We start from the raw sequence: 19,035 nt of genomic DNA, 5'->3' as shown, positions 1-19,035 counted from the left end.
TTTTATGATGTTTTAGTGTTTTTAGCACTTTGTTTGCCGCCCTGGGCTCCTGCTGGGAGGAAGGGCAGGATAAAATGAAATAATAAATAAATAAATAAATAAAATATGCAGAGGCAGTATACCTGATCTGAGATGCTGCAAAGAAACCGTGCTTTGTTTTACTGTGGTCTTGCATAGGAGAGCATCCTGTTTCCAGCAGTGACTGACCTCTGCTTCAGAGGAGCCTGCAGTCTTTGCCCTCCCCAATTCCCTAGCTCTGTTCCTTCGGGGTCTGTTTTTCCTTTCTTTTTTTCTGCTCCCCCTTTCAATAGGGTTGCAGGATGAGAGGGTCAGCCAAGGATTGCTAGAAGTGATTACTCCTTTCTCTCCATCAGTGCTGCAGACTTACTTTGAAGGGCCCAAATTGAAGGGCCCCTCCCACTTTGCAGAGAGTTGGGGAATGAGAGAAGCTCCCTGAACTGGACTTCGGGGGTAGGAGATCAGCTGCACAGGGCACCTCCTTAGGGGGCAAAATGGGTGGGAGGGCAAGGTTCCACCCTCCCAATCTTCTGATGATCCCCCTCCATTCAATTTCTGGGGCCTGAGTGTGGTCCTCTCCCCTCACTTTCCCTTGCACCCTCTCTTTCAGCCTGGATCAGACATCCCATACACACTCTCTCCAAAGGCCCTATGGGGGTCTCACCAGACTCCAGAAAAGAAGCAGGCTTAGAGGTGCATTTTCATGGGGGGGGGGAGAAGCCGGGCAGGAATGGTTGAGGAGGAATTGTATTTACTTTGGAGCACATCCCCTCCTTTTTCTTCCCAAATTCAGTTCCTTTAACCCTGGATTGGCTTGAAGTGTAGCCTAGGGACTGGAGTGCTGGGGCCCTCCCTTCCTTGCAGGCAATCCTGTGCACATTTACTCAGAAGGCAACTCCTTGGTTCAACAGGCACTTACTCTCATCTAAGTGTGTACAGAATGGCAGCCTGCAAGGCCATTTACTCAGAAGAGCCACTGAGTTCAATGGGGCTTACCCCCTTGAAAGTGGGAGATTGGGATTGCAGGCTGCCATCATGGGGTCACTTACATGGGAGTAAGCCCCCACTGAACTCCATGGCTCTTAACTTCTGAGTAAACGTGCAGAGGCTTGGCTTGGAGCCAATCAGGACTTCTGGCATTTAACCCTCTCATTCCTCCTTTCTGCACAGCCAGGACTGGTTTTGCATCCTGGTCCACTTCTACTTCTTTCCTAAACCCCTCCTGCCTCCGATCCTGTTCCATTCCACCCTTTGAACTGACATAGGACCCACTGGGAAAGGACGGGGGGGGGGAGGAAGTGAAAAAGAGAGGTGGGATGGGCACTTCCCAAGGAGGTGTTGCTGTGGCTGCTGCTATGATTTGATTTGGAAAAGCCCCCCCCCCCCCGGAGGCAGGTGACACCAGCCACAAGCTCTGCAGTCCTGGGCAAGGGAGGGAAGAGGCTCAGGCACTCTGCCCCCCCTGCCTGCCCAAGCAAAGAGGCAGATAAGCTCTCCTCAGGCCACCTTGGCTCCCTCCCTCATTCCTCTCTCACAGACTCACACACATGCCCACCTGAGCTCTTCCCTCCTGTCATAGGCGGTGTGTGCGGGCAGAGAAAGAGAGCTTTCAGTCAGAGCTGGCTGCACACAGGCACAAGAGTGCTAGAGTGACAGCTTACATTTTTATGTATTTATGATAAGACTCAATATCTCTCTGTTTTTGTGCATGTATATATCTTATGTCTCTGTATTCAATTTTGTTATGTGTCTATGGGTAGCTGAATGCCACCATCTGCAAAGACCACAGCTGCATACTACAGAACCCAGATCTCTAGAACCAAGCATATGTATTCTGTAAGAATCCTATGACTGATGGATTGATTTTTATTTACGGTCATAGACCGAACTGAACATATACAAAAATGCAAATGCACAACAATACTTAAAAGAAGCATTAAGCAGAATCACTTGAGATACCCTCTTACTGCATATTAAAACAATAACATATTAAAATTAAAAGGAGAATTGTTTAATCGTTATTTTTTGACAATCAATAGCTGCTGCAAAAAAGCTGGCTACTTTTATTGTGACTTGGGGGTTCTGGTCAGACAACAAAAGTAAAATAAATCTGATCTACCTGGGATTTTAATTAAAATTGGAGTAATAAAAATAACTCTAAAATCAAAGTAAAAGGAAAAATAAAACAACATGTGACAAATTGTTTCCACCTCCCCTGACCCACAAGGGCACAGATGCTCCCAGAAGGGCACGCTCTTAAATCAGCCTTCAAGGAGGGCAGAAGGCAGGGGCGTCACTACCGGGGTGCGGAGGGTGTGGCCCGCACCCGGGTGTCACCATGAGGAGTGTGACACCCAGAGCCGCCCCGCGCCGTTGCCCGGCAAGGCTGCTCCAACTCCTCGGAGGTGGGCGGGTGGGCGAGACCGGGAGCAGCGTCGGCGGGGCAAGGGAGGTGCGCCGGCATTCCCAGGCCTTCTCCGGCTGGGTGCCCCTCTGGCGCGTGCCCTCCCAGAAGCATGGACGGGGTGGCTGGCCTTGAGTGCACGCCCAGCCACCTCGTCCATGCCCCTGGGAGGGCATGCACCGGAGGTCCGCACCCCCCCGCACTTCCGCTAGTGATGCCGCTGGCAGAAGGCAGGACATTAAGCTTGGCTAATGTAAAAGCCTTCCTATATTTTGGGACTGATAAATTAATTAAGTAATTTGCCGGTGCAAATGTTGCCAAGTTGTCCCTGAAATCTGGATAAGCTGTGGCCAAGCCTACATGTTCTTGAAGGTCAGTGTCCCAGATACGTTGCTTAATAGCTGCTTTGCTATTTTCCTATGATTCTCAACTTCTTATTTTTGGGATGTGAAAGAAGAATCTCTTTAGAGTTGAAGGGAGAATTACAAAATACAGGGGCAACGCCTGCAGAAAGTTGACAATTCAAGGGGTCCCAGTAGTTATATATCTCCATACCAGCTATAGATTGGTATCCCATTTCAGTTTCCATACTCCTTTCTCTACATTGCCATAACATACCTAGTGTCCTCCAACACATCTCCTTTTAGCTTACTAAAGTTTGCAAAACAACCACAACTGGCAGTCAGAATACATTGCAGAAAATCAAGCAAATTTTATTGTCTAATTTACATAACATAATACTGCATAGTTTGAATTTTCCTAGGGGCAGAATTTTAGGGCCAAACTGGACTAGGCTTAGGAGATCTGTGATTGCTTCTCCTGATGCTTCTTTTAAAAATTAAAAAAACAGCTATAGGTGGTACGGAGTGTTGGCTTGGGCCCATTCAACTCTTCCCCTTTCCAATCTAATTACCTCCTAAAATTGCTGTTTGCCCCACTGGAGAAAATGTATCAGTACTTTAGTCTTGTCTCACCCTTCGACATCCCTTTTCCCATATACCCAGGGGCGAGAAACCTGTGGCCTTCCAGATATTGTTAAACTAAAACTCCCATTAGCAACAACTAGCATGGTCAATGGTTAGGGATGATGGGAGTTGAGAGTCTAACATCTGGAAGGCCACATGGTCCCCATGCCTGCCATATACCCCATGTCCTATATGTAGGCATCACATGCATGCATACAGTTGTGTCTGCATGTATTTCTGGTTTTTTTTGCTTTGCTTGGATGTGACACGCACAGCTTATGTGTGCCTGTCTCTTTGGGTGTAGCTTCATTCCAAACGTTCCAGATTCACAAACCCCAGACAGTTCAGTGCCACCAGCGTAACAACAAAAGGGGTCACACCACAGACACTGGAGAAACAGGCCAGCGAGCTAGGCAGGGCCATCTGCTGGATTGGCTTGATTGTTTGTTCTCTGCTCGCCAACCATCTTACCTGCACACGCCCTTCGCTGAGACAGCAGACCCAAGCACAACGGATACAGAAATAAGCATGTAAATAAAGGCAGATTGGCCAGGAGACCCCGAGTAAAGCATCCAAATTGTCCAAAAGAAACAAATAGGAACAACAACAAAAAGACTTTGTGTGTGATACTGGATGGTGAGGGAATAAACGGGAAACAATGGTATAAAGCGTCATAGAGTAATTGCAGTCTCATTCACCCAATGAAATTGTGATGCAGCTCACTTCAGTTACAGCATGACACAGCACCTATTGCGGGGGCTCTATCCTGATGTTGCTCAGTTTTCCACCAGGGCACTAAGGTTTAATTCAAATGGTAGGCATTATTTTTTCTTTGGCTCTCCTACCCCAGTATGAATATAAACAAGGCAGTTGTGAGCTTGATAGCCTTGGTTTTCCTGGCCCTGTCCAAGTTACAATATTTGGAATGGGGATGGGGTAACATCTTGCATTAATATAGCACCGGGGGCTGCGGAGCCAACTGCATCACTAGATTTGCAGTCTTGGCATTGGTCTACTTCCAAAGTAATGACTCTACGCATAGAAGCATTGCAGTGGAGTGACTCCAGACTGAGTCCTGTAAAAACCAGGCCTAGCAAACTGGTCCATGTGCTTTTTCCTTGACTAATCCGTTTGTGTCACATTAGGTGTGAACTGAGCCAATATGCTTTGATACTATTCCACTGTAATATTTTGTTGAGACTGTGCTCTCATTGTACTGACAGTGACATAATTTCCCACCCATGTTTTCAGTATGAGTACTATGAAATCTGCCATTCTCAATATGTATATAGGAAGGAACATAACCGAAGCAGCCTTTTCCAACCAACAGGTTCTCTATATGTGTGGTTTCCTGTTGTGATATCTTGGGGATATTGTAAATGGGATTCACAGACCTCGCAATTCTGGTCTGTTTCTGGGCACACATACAAACACGTTAAAAAAAATTGAATGAAGTCAGCTGGAGGGTCAAGAGCAGAAAACAGACTTTGTGTGAACTGTCTGCTTTGTGCGTCTAAGAAGGGTGGGCAGATATCAGGTGAGGACATCTTTGGATGAAACAATTGCTGAAGTGGGGAAAAAGGAGGGAATCACTTGAAGCAAAATATGATAGGGAGTTTCCTCTGCATCATTTACTGGAAATTAGCCCTTGTATGCAGTCATACTGTTGCTCCAGAAGGGATCATCATCCACACCCATCTTTTTGTCTTTCTGGATCTTAGCAATGGAAGCTACTGTTTATACCAGCATATCTACACACAGACTTGCAACTGGTTTAATTGTCATTTCCTCTCTCCAGTGTACTCTGGGAATTGCAAGGAAACTAAGAATCTAGGAGAAATCTTAGCACCCTCAACAAAGTATAATTTCTGGGATTATTGGGGAGAGAGGGAATGCCATGGCAGTTCAACTAGTATAAGCGTAATGTAAATGTGTAATACAGATATGCCTTGTGACTCTCTTGTGGAGCACCTGGTATGGAATGTGTCCATCAGTCATTGGCCTTTCTTTCAATCTCTCAACACCACCTCAGCACCACCAATTCATTATAGCAATTGCAAGATGCTTCCAGATGTGACATTAATGTGGTATGCCATCCTCACATACCTTTTTGAGGTATGGGAGCCTAACACACTTTACCACTTTTAAAAAAATCACAGTAGGTGCACAGAAGGAGGGTACACAAAACTCTAAAAGAAATTAAACAAAAACGATTTTGAAAGGTTCAGCAATGACTTAACATGCTTGGACAAACTTTTAGGGGGGAAAAGATTATGTCTGCATTCCATTTGCTGCATGTCAGTTATTGCAGCTGAGCAGCACCCACCCTCTTAGCAATGGGAAAACAAAACAAAATCCCTCTGGTATGTTTTAAAAAAGTCTTGCTGAGGGAGAATCAGCATGACTACCACAAAGGGAAGTGTTGGCCTCACCAATCTGGGAAACATTATATTAGGATTTAGCAAAAAGATTTTGCTAAAAGTTCCTCATCAAGGACTGCAGTGAAAGCATAGCAGTCATGGGATAAATGGGCAGATATCATGGATCAGAACTGTTTTTTTAAAAAGAAGTCAGGAGTAATAGAAATAAATGGACAAGTTTCACAATGGAGAAATGTAATTCAAAAATCTACGTTGTGACCAGTGTTGTCTAACTTATTATTTATAGATAGATAGATAGATAGATAGTCTGGCATTAGGGATGAATAGTGAGGTAGCCAAACGCGCAAGTAACACCAAAGTAGTTTGGATGGCAAAACCCAGATGGTGAAGAGTTCAGAAAAGATCTCTCCCAAGTGGGTGAATAGGCAACATAATGCTTATTAAATTCATTGTGCGTGAGGCCACAGTTACGCATCCTGGAGGGCAAAATCCTGACTGCAGATATAATGCTCACGGAGTTTAAACTGAGTATGACTACTATGGAAAGGTATTTTGGAGCTATAGTGGAAAACTCAATAAAAACATCAAGGTCCCATGTTGGGGTGAAGGCCAACCTCAACGTCAGGAATAACTAGGAACAGAATAAAAATAAAACTTGTACTGTAATGCCATTATCTAAATCTATGGTGTGGTTCTGTTTAGAATACCATGAAGAGTTATGACCTCGCCATGTCAAAAAAGATGATCAGAGATGGAAAATGTGTACAGAATGGCAGCTAAAGTGTGGCAGCACATTCCCTATGATAAAAAGCGAATGAGTGTTTGGGCGTTTTTAGTTTACTATGGTGAAGATAGTCAAAGTTTACAAAATAATGAGTGAAGAAAGACAAAGATTAGACAAGTCCATGGCAGATTGGGTCTGTCAATAGCTATGATCGCTAAATGGAATCTTCAAGTTCAGAGGAAGTTTTTGAGTACCAGAAGCTGGAGAAAGATCACAGAGGGTGTCTATCATCTTCATACTCTGTATGTGGACTTTCAGAAACATCTGGCTGGCTGCTACTGGACAAAATGCTGAGCTAGACGGAGCTTGGCCTGATCCTGCAAGGCAAATCCTATGTTCTTAACTGAGTTAAATTCAGAGCTGTGCTTATGATGGTGCAGCCACATCAGTGCAGGTGTGCTCATCCGACAGTTTAACTGCACCATGTTGGTAATGTGAATTGCCCCTTAGTAGTACATGGGATGCCATACATGTGCAGCTATCATATTTATAGAACCTACAAGTCCTGCTTGGGCCAGCAGGGTCATCAAGTTCCATCAGATCCAGAATCTGATGACTGGGTGGGTAATTGGAGCTTGATTCCCTAGGAGTTGAGACTTTCTTAGTATTAGAGGCATCTAGATCAACCCCTAGAGGCGCAGCATGGAATGCAAAGCCACACCCACCTGCCTGTGAGGCATGTGGTCTCGGCCCTCACTGGGTGAGCGCGACCAACGTCGATCTCTGGAGCGAGGCCGGCTATATTCGTGCCTTTCTTGTGAGTACCGCTCTTTGTCAGAAGATGTGTGGTGGTGGTGGTGATGGTGGTGGTGGTGGTGGTGTTTCCGGTCCTTTGGCCTGCCTCGCTCTTGGTCTCTTTCTTTGGGAGGTAGGTCACCCGACTGCATGGTCATACTGAGATCTGTGCCCAGCCCTGTCAGTGAGAAGAAAGATGGCAGTTCAGGATTTAATGCTTATGTTAGAATTAGTTTGTGTATGCATTAATGTAGCCTGTTAACACTCTCCATCCTTCATAATGAGGGAGGAACAGCAACCTCAAGGAAATCCTGCATGCAATATTTTATATGGCTGGTGTTGTCAACCTGAAGAAACATGTCTCCAGGACTCAAATACCAAAGTATATTGCTTTTCTAGTCTGCCTTCTCAAAAGCACAAGTGGCAATACAGGGCCAAACTACCCTGATGTGAGAGATCCATGAATAAGATCTTCTACAATTGATTGAAGTGTTAACGGCAGCCATGGGAGGGAGGGAGGCAGAGGGGGAAATTGAGCTCTTGAGCTCTTGACTATAGCACTGGCATTGTGGTAATGGCTTAAAACCTCATAATACAATTTTCCTCATGAAAACTGGCCTCTTGAAGCCGCTATCTGTAGTGGTAGCTGCCAGCTATCACTGGGCAAAACATAATATACGTGTTTTATCCCGCAGGGCAAATAGCAGCTCTGGAGCCGAGGGTGGGAGGAATTTAGATCTGGACCACAGCACTGGGGGAGGGGTTTTAAAACCCGTATGCCATTTTTCCAATTAAACTGTGCTCCCAAAGGTGTTTGCCCCATGGGGCAAAAAAGCAGTAATTAAGGTTTTGCACTGTGTAGCAAGTCAGAGTTTCAATGGGCTGATTTTAATCAGGAAAACAATGCTGAAAGAAAGGGTTAATTCTACACTCTCTCTCTCTCTCTCTCTCTCACTCACACACTCACACACACCTATTGCTGTGGTTGCAGTCTGCACCAGTCCCCTTCCATTTGCTGCTGCTATTAACACCTTATTAAGCTGTGGGAGATCCTATTCATGGATCACTCACATCATGACTAATTTGTCTCTCGGAAGTCCCTCCATAGGGGGATTAGAATTGGTGTCCAGTGAGTCCTCAAGTCAAAGTAGACCCTCAGCTGATGAAATACTCCAAAGATGCTTCTGGGGCCCATTTGTAGTCTTGTGATCATAGTTTGGGGAAGGACTGATCTACAAGGAAAAGCAGAATGAAGGTCCTTGAGGTAAGTCTTTCTGCACAAACCGTATATGCTATTACAGGGGCTGTTTATGCAAGGTCTCCGAAAAACAGAGCACCACTGTTGCAATTTTGCAATGCATTTCCACATTTCACACTGTGTTTTCTAACTGCACATCTTTCATTTGGGCACTGTTTTGCAATTGTCTCTTTTTCAGCCATCATTCATTAGAAGGGAAAGCCTCTATCTTCTAAATAGTCAGTCTGCCTTCATGGGAGCTAATGACCTATGAGGGGATGGTGGCCTAGAATGTATTTACTGAGTTTTTCTTTTGAAAGCAATTAGTTTTAGTAAACTGTGTGAGAAAGAACTTCCAGAGGATAGCCATGTTAATCTATTGTAACAAAAACAAACGTTTTTTAGCATCTTCAAGACTAAGGAGAGAGTCAGTGTGGTGTAGTGATTAAGGTGTTGGACTACGGCCTGGGAAACCAGGGTTCAAATCTCCACACAGCCATGAAGCGCACTGGGTGACCTTGGGCCAGTCACTGCCTCTCAGCCTCATGAAAACCCTATTCACAGGGTCACCGTAAGTCGGAATCGACTTGAAGGCAGTACATTTACATTTTTTTAAAGACGAAGGGCTCCTCCAGACTGGGATCTTTTTTCTGGGTGCATTCTGCAACATGTTAGACACAATAATAGTGCATTAGTGATGGATTTAAACAGGACCATCCACACATTTCCACTTCGTTAATTGTCCTGTGATACTTTACCACATTATTGCCACCTGGAGGGGCACTCTTCTGCTACAGTGCTACAAAAGTGGAACAAAATTAACTGAAACATCTGAACTATAAAAAGTTATGGGATTTTAGCAGAAAGTTATGGGACATGAACTGCTTGGAAATGAAGCATTATGTCCACCCTGCAACTTTTGGAGGTGCAAACACTATTGAAAGCAGGATTGCAATTAACCATCCAATGCCATCATGAACACAAGTCATGATGAATACACAATAAAAGGTTATCTCTAACATCCATATCCATACCCTGTATATACCCAGTCTATCATCACACTCTTCAGATGCCATCTCATCAGGTGATACTTTCCACACAAATAGGAGTCTGGCCTTTAGTGTTGTGACACCTAACCTTTGGAATTCCTTCCCCTTAAATATTACACAGGTATCGTCACCGTTATCTTTTCGGCACCTATTGAAGACCTTCCTCTTTCAACAAGCCTTTTAAATAGAGACCTTATCCCAGTCTGCATCTGTGTTGGAATTATTTTTAGGGTTTTTTAAAAAGACGTTTTAAAGATTTATTTATTTATTTATTTTTAATTGGATTTCTTAGTCGCCCATCTGGCTGGCTAACCAGTCACTCTGGGCGACGTACAAAATTTGAATGGTGTATGCCTGCAGTGCAGACATATCCTAAGTCTTCAGCAATACAAACACTAGCATTAAACATTTCAATTGACAGATAGTATGAAGGGCTGGATTAATATATTATTCACCGTGTTTTACTAACATCATCATGCTTTACTAAAATTGGGGCTCAAGCGTATTTATGAAAAAAAGTAGTGCCTTTTCCCTTCACCAGCAGCAGGGCTATTCCACATCTCAGTAGGAAAACTCCCAAGCACGCAAGCAAGCAGCAGCTGTCTTAGTGGCAGCAGCATTGCTAACTGGAACATATTTTATTTAGGCACAGATATTTTCTTTATACCAGTTTTTCTACATAAACCCTTGCGTTCACCTGGGCAAAGGTTTACCTGTAATTAAAATAAAGCTTCAAACCATAAATCTCACACATACCATTACAGATTACATTTAAGGTCCCATTTCATTTGACAAAAAAATTTTTTTTTAAAGATTTGCAAGGGATTGCTTAAAAATGAGGCCTCAGCTGCTCTTTGCTTTTTAAAGTGCAAAAACTAATCCTGACAGTTGTGCTTCTTAAAACACCAAAGAACTGTTTGATGTCTGTTTCAGAAATACCAAAGCACATCATTGCAAATGTTCCAGGCCTTGATAGAAATCTGCAATCTTATAGTGGGCTCAAATATGTCATTATATTTGGTAGTAATAGGGGCAGTGAGTCCTTTAAGGTCTTCCTTTTTCAAAATGACATTTGGTCATTCAAGTGAGACTGGCATTACAAAAGATTTTTAAATGACGATTAGATGTGAAAGTAAACAGGGACTCACACTGATGAAAAAGCAGCAAGAAATGAACCAAATTAAATTATTAAATGTAGCTCCTGTGATAAACCAGTCTCCGCTTTTCCCCCCTGATGTTTTAAAAGATGTTTTGTTTTTAAGATGTTTTAAATATGTTTTTATTGTTTTTGTTGGTCAACCTAGGCTCCTTCTGGGAGGAAGGGTGGGATATAAATTTAATAAATAAACTTTTGTGGAATTGAAGTCCCCATTAGATGTATCAGAAGCTTATGCCAGAACATGTTAGTCTTAGTTGCTATGAGACTTTTTGTTGTGCGAGAAACAAAAAACTTGCATATACAATTAGCCTGTGCATATTGGCTCCTTGTTATTGTTAAATATGGAGATCTTTGCATATATTCTCTGACTGGCTGCCATAATTCTAAGACTGCAGTTACATTAGAATTTACAGTCTGGCTATTCTGAAGTAAGTAACTTAAAGACTGAAGCCTTAATTTCTATGGTTTGTGCCCATTTGTCCTGCAATCTGACCTTTGTCTACATCGGTGTATCGGCTGAGTGAGCGCTCTGAGGTCCGGTGGCTCCGTTCCCGCCGCCGGTGATGCCGCTGGTTCTCCTCTGGGATTATTACCCTTTCCAGAGAGTAGTCTTCCAAGCGCATGCCTTTGGAGTGTGAGTGGCCCAACATGGAGGCAGAGCGTTTAATGGGGCTTGCATCTGTGATTGTCTAGAAAGGGACAGAAACCAGAACAATAATTTAAGTGGCAAAACTACAAGAAGGCAAAACCTGGATTTGACAGAGAATGGGATATATGGTATTGTAATTGTGACAGCTATCTAGGCAATTATTCAGCCAAACATAGTTCAATAAAAGAAATACAGGCACATCTATCCATCCTCCCATCAGAGTTGCTACCCAGTCATTTTTCTGTAGCCATAGTTAAATGGTTCATATGCAAATCTCTCTCTCTGACTAGATTAGGGATGGGGAACCTTTGGCCTTCCAGATGTTGCTGAACTACAACTCCCATCATCCCTGGCCAGTGGCCATAGTTGCTGGGGGTGATTGGAGTAGTAGTTAGCAACTTCTGTCCCCCACTCCTGCTCTAGATATACACATTTGCCACAGGAGTTAGGAACGGCTGTCTAAGGAGTTATGGATTGGGAATTTCTTACTTTGCTTGCAAACCACCAAGTCTTCCTTCCCAATTGGCTGAAGAATGGATGCATGGATTTAACAAGCGCAGAGCACAGTTGCCATGTTGTCTTCCTCCCACAGATGAGACAGAAAAGGAAGCTAAGGGCCAAACTACATGTTTTGTTAATCACGTGGCAGTTACATACAAGATTTTTCTTTCACAAATTGCTAATGCAGGGCCCTCCATCTGGACTGGGACCCTGGCATGGGATTAGGTTGACTTTAACCCTTTGCCTCCTGCTGTGGTCCTGATCCAGCTTAGCTAATGGGAATTTTCAAAACATGTGAATAGCAGGTGTTGTGGGTCCCCTGATCCAGGCAGCAGTGGGGGTTGAATTTCCTAAAACTCCTGAAAAAGTCTGGTTTCCTCACACTGGCTACTTGTGAAAGAAAAATCCTGCATTTAAGGGCAAACCACATGATTGATGTACTGTGTAGCCTAAGTACACATTATTTTGATGACATGATTATCAATCACATTGAGGGTTTTTAAAAATCAAATGCTGGGTGTGGGGTGGGTGGGGGTGGAACTGTCCTCAGGGTTGTAGCATGCTGTGAGGAGAGGTTTAAGTCTTCTCTCTGCAGCCCCCCCCCCCCGTAATTAGCATTAGGAGGAAAACTCCCAGTGGTGCTATTTTACAGGAGCACCTTCCTCAGTAGAAACTTTCTCAGTAGAGCAGTTGACATGAATAATCCTTTTGCCAGTTAAGTGGATGCTATTAATTTGCAGTTCAGTATCACTTGACTGTCTCTGAAAAACTGTTCCAAAAACATTCAGTCCACTGATGGAGCAATGTGCTATGCTAGTAAATGTCCTGCTGGCTGCTTTCTCTATTCCATTTCTGGAACAACCTCCGATCAAAGGAGGGAGCCTCAGGCAGGCCAGCTACACTGAAAGGGAGCTTCTTTACACCAACAGATCAGAGTAGATAGGATAGTGCTCTGATCCCTATAAAAGCTTCTGGGTCAGGTTTGCGGGCAAGCAGGAGTCTGTTCTCACTGCGGGTTATGGAGTACCTTCATCTTGCTCCCTCGCTGCCTTTGCTTTGCCTCATCTCACTTTAACCTCACAGGAGCTGAGTGCTTTGGATTCCTTTGTAGTTTCTTTGTATTATGTATCAAACAATCTATATGAACATGGGAGCAAAGGGCCTTGGTGCTCTTCCTCCATTTAAGAAATCATGGTGAGGGATTTTAGGTTCATGTAATTTTGATCCATCCGAGTATCATTTTCTCTTTTTGAATAAACATTGAAGACAGACTCAGGGTGAAAATCTCTCTCTCTTCTATTCCCTGTACCATAAGTTGGAAAGGCACTGCTGTGTGAAAGGAAGAGCCTGCTCTAAAATGCTGAACCATCACATCGGTGCAGCAAGTGAAAAACACTAGCCAGCTACTACCCCGGCTAGGTGATTGTCAAATGTCATTCATTGTTCTTTTGTTAGAGAACATGAAGTAAAACCTGAGATGATAGTATGGGATAACAATTTATGTAACATTTCATAGTGCATTAAGATTAGTGCCAGCAGCAGCCTCCTGTCTGAACCACTGCCTGGCACCCACCCCTGCTTGAATAGGACCCAAGAAATCTGAGTCCTGGCTGTTATTTCTTCCTCCCTAGGTTTTGGCAGGTCACACATTATCTATATTTCTAGGTAGCCATCTTTAGGAGCAAAGCCATTTCACATTACTCTCAGAAGTCAGAAAATTAACCAAGGCTTGGCTCAGACCAATGACTCTTGGAGGCGATCTTGTGATCTATAAAAGCAATAAATACAAGGCAATAATTTAATAAAAAGGAGGCCATAGAAACATCTGAACACTGCAAAATGTCCAGCTACTCCCCACCCCTACCTTATTTTACCTTGGGTTTACTGTTTTTAATGTCACAACATCAGTCTTAAAAACTGCCAGGTTGGGCTGACACCATGACATATTAAAATTAATATAGCCGCCCTGGGCTGCTACTGGGAGAAAGAGAGGGATAGAAGTCAAATAAATAAATAAATAAATAAAATTACCTCACAGAAGCTGTCCTTGGTTGTTCAGATTTGATCAGCCTGAAAGATCTTGGTTTAAAGTAGAGATGGCTAAACTGTCTCTCCAGATGTTTTTGGACTAAAATTTCCATTATCCAGAACATTGGCCATGATGGCTAGGTCTAATGGGAGTTGGAGTCCAACAACATCTGGAGGGCCACAGGTTAGCAAATCCTGCTTTAAAATATTACGGGATAACAAGCTATAACAAAGACAACAACTTTACTTTGTACTCATAGGATACAAAGTCTTACAAAATAAAAATACCTTTAAAAATCCATCAAGCATACTATAAAATTTTTCCTAACTGACATTATTGTATGAGAATACCACTAATTTTTAAATTAGATTAGATGCATCTGTCTGTATAGGCAAAATAAATACATCCATGTCCACTGCAAGTTAATATGGATGAAAATGTAATTATATAACTTTATACTGTATTTTATTATTTTCATGGACACAGAGTTGTGATTTGTAAATTTAAATGTAACCAAATGATATTCTCATGCAGTACAAGGAACATAAGAAGCTGCCTTATACTAAGATAGTCCATTGGTTGACCTAGCTCAGTATTGCCTACACTGACCGGCAGCAGCTCTCCACGATTTCAGATAGAGATCTCTCCCAGCCCTACCTGGAGATGCCAGGGATTGAACCTAGAACTTTCTGCATGCGTGGCAGATGCTCCGCCACTGAGCTGCTACCCTTCTCTGCATCATAGGGTCATTATATGCTCTTTTACAGTATAGTGTTACAGATTTTTTATTTTATTTTTTTAGATGTGTGATCTTGAATATTTCTTCGATCTGCAATAGCAATCACACTTGAGCATGGATGCATAGTAAAGGTGCCACATCATTAAGTCTTGTGACACAGAGAGCTAATGGGAGCTCATTTTGGGTGAATTTGTACAAACTGGTCAAGATAAATGTGAGACATCTGGACTGAGAAAACTAAAGGGGCTAAATTAATAGAAAAGTGTGAGTGATGTTTTTGGAGACTGCTGTTAGTGGTTTTAACAGCTATAGGGCGCATTACATCCTTTCAGAACCAGTCTTGGACATCACTCATAAGTTCAAACATGTATAGACAGCATTTACTCTCAAATACTTTTGTCTGTGGTGGATTTTTCATGAAATACACTCCATAAATACTGATTATTCCCTTGTTTCCAAAACACATCTAATTCATCATGTACCACATTTCAGGTTGAACAGCTTCGGAAATGCCTGTGACATATGACTTTCTATATTACCTGCAGGAATGGTACTGTGACGAACAGTCACACCTCGTTCTTTGCTGCAGGGGTGAGGAACCTGTGGTTCTCTAGATATTGCTGGACTCCAACTGCCATGAGTCCCAGCCAGCATGGCCAATGGTCAGAGATTATGTGTTATAGTCTTGTAACTTCTGGAGGGCCCATTTTCCCCACCCCGCCTTACAGCAGGCACTACCTGAACTAGGTGTAGTATCAAACCTATTTCCTTGAGGCAAGGTATCTCAAAAAAGATTTGTGAGGCACCAATAGCCATGTACATTAAAACATAATATTTCAAAAACAGCAATGAAACATGTTCAGAAATAGCTGTATAGTATAAAGCAGCTACTATGTACCTTGTAAAACAAGCTGCCCTCATAACCGCCTACCTGGAGCCTATCAATTGAACTATACCTCTAAATGCTGCCTAGAAACAAAACATTATCTTAAATCCATAGTAGAGGGAAATTACATTTTCTTCCCTTTTAGTACGTATCTCATAGTACAACAGTTCTGGAGCATCAGGAAAAGATCAGTCACACATCTCACTGTATTCTGCCTCACAGGGGTTCATTATTACTTTGGTTTACTTTAGTTCAATCCAGGTAACCTTTAGGGAAAGGCAACTTAATATCTCCACATGTAACAAACCATGTTTCTTACCCCTTGAAAGCAGTATATTCCATTGCAGAGCAGGGATCAAAGCTCCACAGACAATCCTTGCCTTGGATAAGTTAACTCTGCTGTATTATACTGTAGGCAAAACTGAGGAATTGCTCTGACATTGTTACCTGCCTTGAAATCATACTGACTGAGAAAGAGGGAACACTAAAGAAAGAAGTCAGGACTCTTGAATCCCCAGTCATTCTGCTCTGACCAAACAATCCCAGGCCTGAGTATGCAACTCAGAAGTCCTAGTATTCAGCTCTCCCGGATTTAACACAGAGCCAGGAATAACAACATTGCTCACAGTTCCTCCCTGTTGTTGCCATCTGACTGTTTCTGCTCCACAGGGGAAGAGAGAAAAATTACTCACTTGTAACTGATGCTCTTTCAGTTGTCCTTCCCTTTCTCCCACCTACATATAGGTGCAGATGCAGATGCAACCAGGCCTTCCACAAACCTCTTTCCAGTAGAGAACAGTTGGAGAAATGCCCTCAGCATGGGGCTCTTTGTGCACAGTGAGCCACAATTAAAATCAAACACATAACCATAGAGTTGCAAATAACTATTTAAAAGGGGTAAAGCTGATCTAGTCACTTCAGATGCTTAGACTCCTGCCTCACAGTTCCATCAGAATCTGTTTGGACTGGTATTCTGAGACTGAGACAGAAAGGAACATGTGATGGTGGACATCTGGGGAAGCGGCTGAGAATGGACAGAGATCATTTTAAAGAACATCAGTTACAAGTGAACAAGTGTTTCTTCTTCAACAGGCTCTGTCCGTTTTGAAAAAAACTAAATTACAACAGTATTTCCTACAATATGGCAGTTTCAGCAGGTGTATTGAATGAAAAAGATAGCAGGAATAGTATGCTACAAATATATTAAAGAAATAATGCAGAATACCTAACAAACTCATTTTGCTAAACAGTGTGGGTAGAGAACCCAACAAGATGTATGAGCCAGGCCCAACAATCTTGCCAATAATCTAAACACCTTTACATTGTCTATATTTGCTGCAAAGAGGCTTTCATCATCCATTGTTGAGTTCTCAGTTTTGTGTCTGTCTTCTGGAAAGAATGGTCTAACCTACTCATAGCTCCTAAGGGGTCCTGCTATAGGAAGCACAGCCAGTCATCTCCAGGTTGTTCCTTGATGGATTGCTTGGCACCTGTTTTCTTGTGAATGGCTTGTGATAGTTCTTCTGGACAGTTAGCTTACATATCCCATCTTATCCCACAACTGTAGGTAAGCATACATGGCAGAATGATAATCAACTGCTTTCTTTTTCACAGTTGGGGACATAAAGGTTTTGCAGACCATCAGATCTAGCCTCTCTCACCTGAGGTGGTATATGCCAACCTGTGCTTTAAGACCTATGCGCTGGGCTCCTTCTGCGAGGAAGGGTGGGATAGAAGTTTAATAAACAAACGAACAAACAAATAAAATAAGATCTGCAGGGGAGGTCCTGCTTTTGGTCCCTCTGATGGGTATGGCCAATGAGGTGGTGATGCAACACAAAGCAGAACCTTTTCTGTGGCAGCACCCTGCACGTGGAACTCTCTCCCTGGGGAAGGTCAGTTGTCCCCATCTCTGATGGCTTTTACATGTCAAATTTATTCATCTGAGCCTTTAGCACATACTTGGAATTAGGAGTTTATCTTGTCAAGTCCTATTTAGCGCATTTGTGACATTATGTTTTTATGTTTGTACTTTAAGATAGTCAATGTTATGATTATGGTTTGAATGCGATTTAAAAAAAAAAGTTGTTAGCTGCCCTGAGGAACTTCAGGAAGGGCATGATAGAAATTTAATTAATATTAATAATAATATGGACAACCTAAGGGCTCTATTTTCCTCAAGAAGATAGTGTCATCACAGAATTAGGCAGTAGGATGCTTTAAAACATATAGCTCACTCATGCAAAGGTAGAGGGTACATAGCCTTCTTCTGTCTTATTTTTGGGATGGATGGAAATTATGAACAATGACTTTCTGTGCAGGAGCCATCAAGTTTATCCAGCATCATTGATGTCAGTAAGTCTCTAAGAAAGTTTCTAAGAGACATTTAACATTGTCCCAGGAAAATATATATTTTCTACATATGCACACGTTAGTCTAAGGTATATAAGACTCTTGGTGATTTTTTACATCTGACTGTTGCTGACTTTTCAGCAGATGTGAGAATTACCTACGGTTTTTAGATGGGAGCAGCAAGTCATCCTAAACTCACTTGCAGAATAGCTTTACATATACTCTGAGTCTTGTTCTGTCTTCTTTCTTTGATGTGCATTCATATGGCACTTGGGTCACAGAAAGCTGTTACACAGGCTCCCAAGGATATCAACTACTGGGGTTGATACCTGTATTTCATGTGCCAATGGAAAAAATTCTTTGTGAGATAAGGGCTAGATCTGATACTGATCTCATGTCAACTGTCGGTGGTAGAACATCCATTTGTGTTTGTGGCCAATCTCCTCTACTAGGATTATTGTTATTTCAGACATTACAGCTGTAGGTGCCAATCTTGGTGTGCAATCTGACCCTCCAATAATAATAATTTTTAAAAATAGTGGAAAAGTGCCTGCAGTCAGCAGCATTTCTGGTATTTTTTGACTGAGTTTCCCTCAGTCAACTTTCAAAATAAACATTTGTGTTTTGTCAGCAGATAATCCACTAGTTATAAATTATCAAAGAATGAGGAGTGTGTGACCTCTGGACTATTTCAGCTACTAAGGGATTCTTATGAATATATGCCAGATTCCCTCTGTGTTCCCTCCCTTTGGTTTTATTGGGATGGGATACTTTCCATCATATGGTCCCCTTCCTGAACTAGATCTGCCTCAGAATTGGAGGAAAGAGGGATAAGAAAATCTGACATTTCTAATTAAAAAGGGAAAGTATTGCTGATAGTAAGCCTCCTTTTGTTCCAAAGCCACAGTAAAAATGAATGGAGATGTTGGAGTAAGTCTGTCCCTCTTGGGAGCTCTCTGCCCAGCATTATTGTATGCACGTACACACGTTCAAATGCACCCAAGACCCACTGCTCACACCATATCTGTCAGTTCAGCAAATTCAGGGAATTGAAGACTGAGACTGAGCACGGGCTGCACAGTCCACACGCGAGAAGCAAATAAATGGATGCCGAAAGCTTTTTGCCACACCATCACTTTTCTTGGGC

The 19,035-nt window shown here is 42.7% G+C and overlaps 1 protein-coding gene and 1 long non-coding RNA gene across 18 annotated transcripts in view; one reads left to right on the top strand and one right to left on the bottom strand.

Annotated features, from left to right (window-relative positions):
* The window catches only part of CACNA1A (calcium voltage-gated channel subunit alpha1 A), a 360,598-nt gene that overhangs the window by 10,733 nt on the left and 330,830 nt on the right, over nt 1-19,035 (bottom strand). For 14 of the 15 annotated variants that reach the window (XM_061616674.1, XM_061616687.1, XM_061616675.1 and 11 more), the window contains 2 exons: nt 11,226-11,421; nt 7,218-7,465 (listed from right to left, as the gene is read on the bottom strand). In XM_061616674.1, coding sequence (XP_061472658.1) covers nt 7,218-7,465; nt 11,226-11,421 — 444 coding nt within the window. Of the gene's footprint in view, nt 1-7,217; nt 7,466-8,358; nt 8,520-11,225; nt 11,422-19,035 lie in introns of those variants that run through there. The other variant, XR_009761364.1, reaches the window with a different exon arrangement.
* LOC133380097 (uncharacterized) overlaps nt 1-19,035 on the top strand; it is a 69,376-nt gene that overhangs the window by 17,579 nt on the left and 32,762 nt on the right. The window lies entirely within an intron of this gene.

The sequence above is a fragment of the Rhineura floridana genome, chromosome 3, assembly GCF_030035675.1.
Source record: "Rhineura floridana isolate rRhiFlo1 chromosome 3, rRhiFlo1.hap2, whole genome shotgun sequence".
Classification (NCBI taxonomy): Eukaryota; Metazoa; Chordata; class Lepidosauria; order Squamata; family Rhineuridae; genus Rhineura; species Rhineura floridana.
Note: the sequence above shows the minus strand (reverse complement) of the source record. Positions and strands in the feature narration are given on the sequence as shown.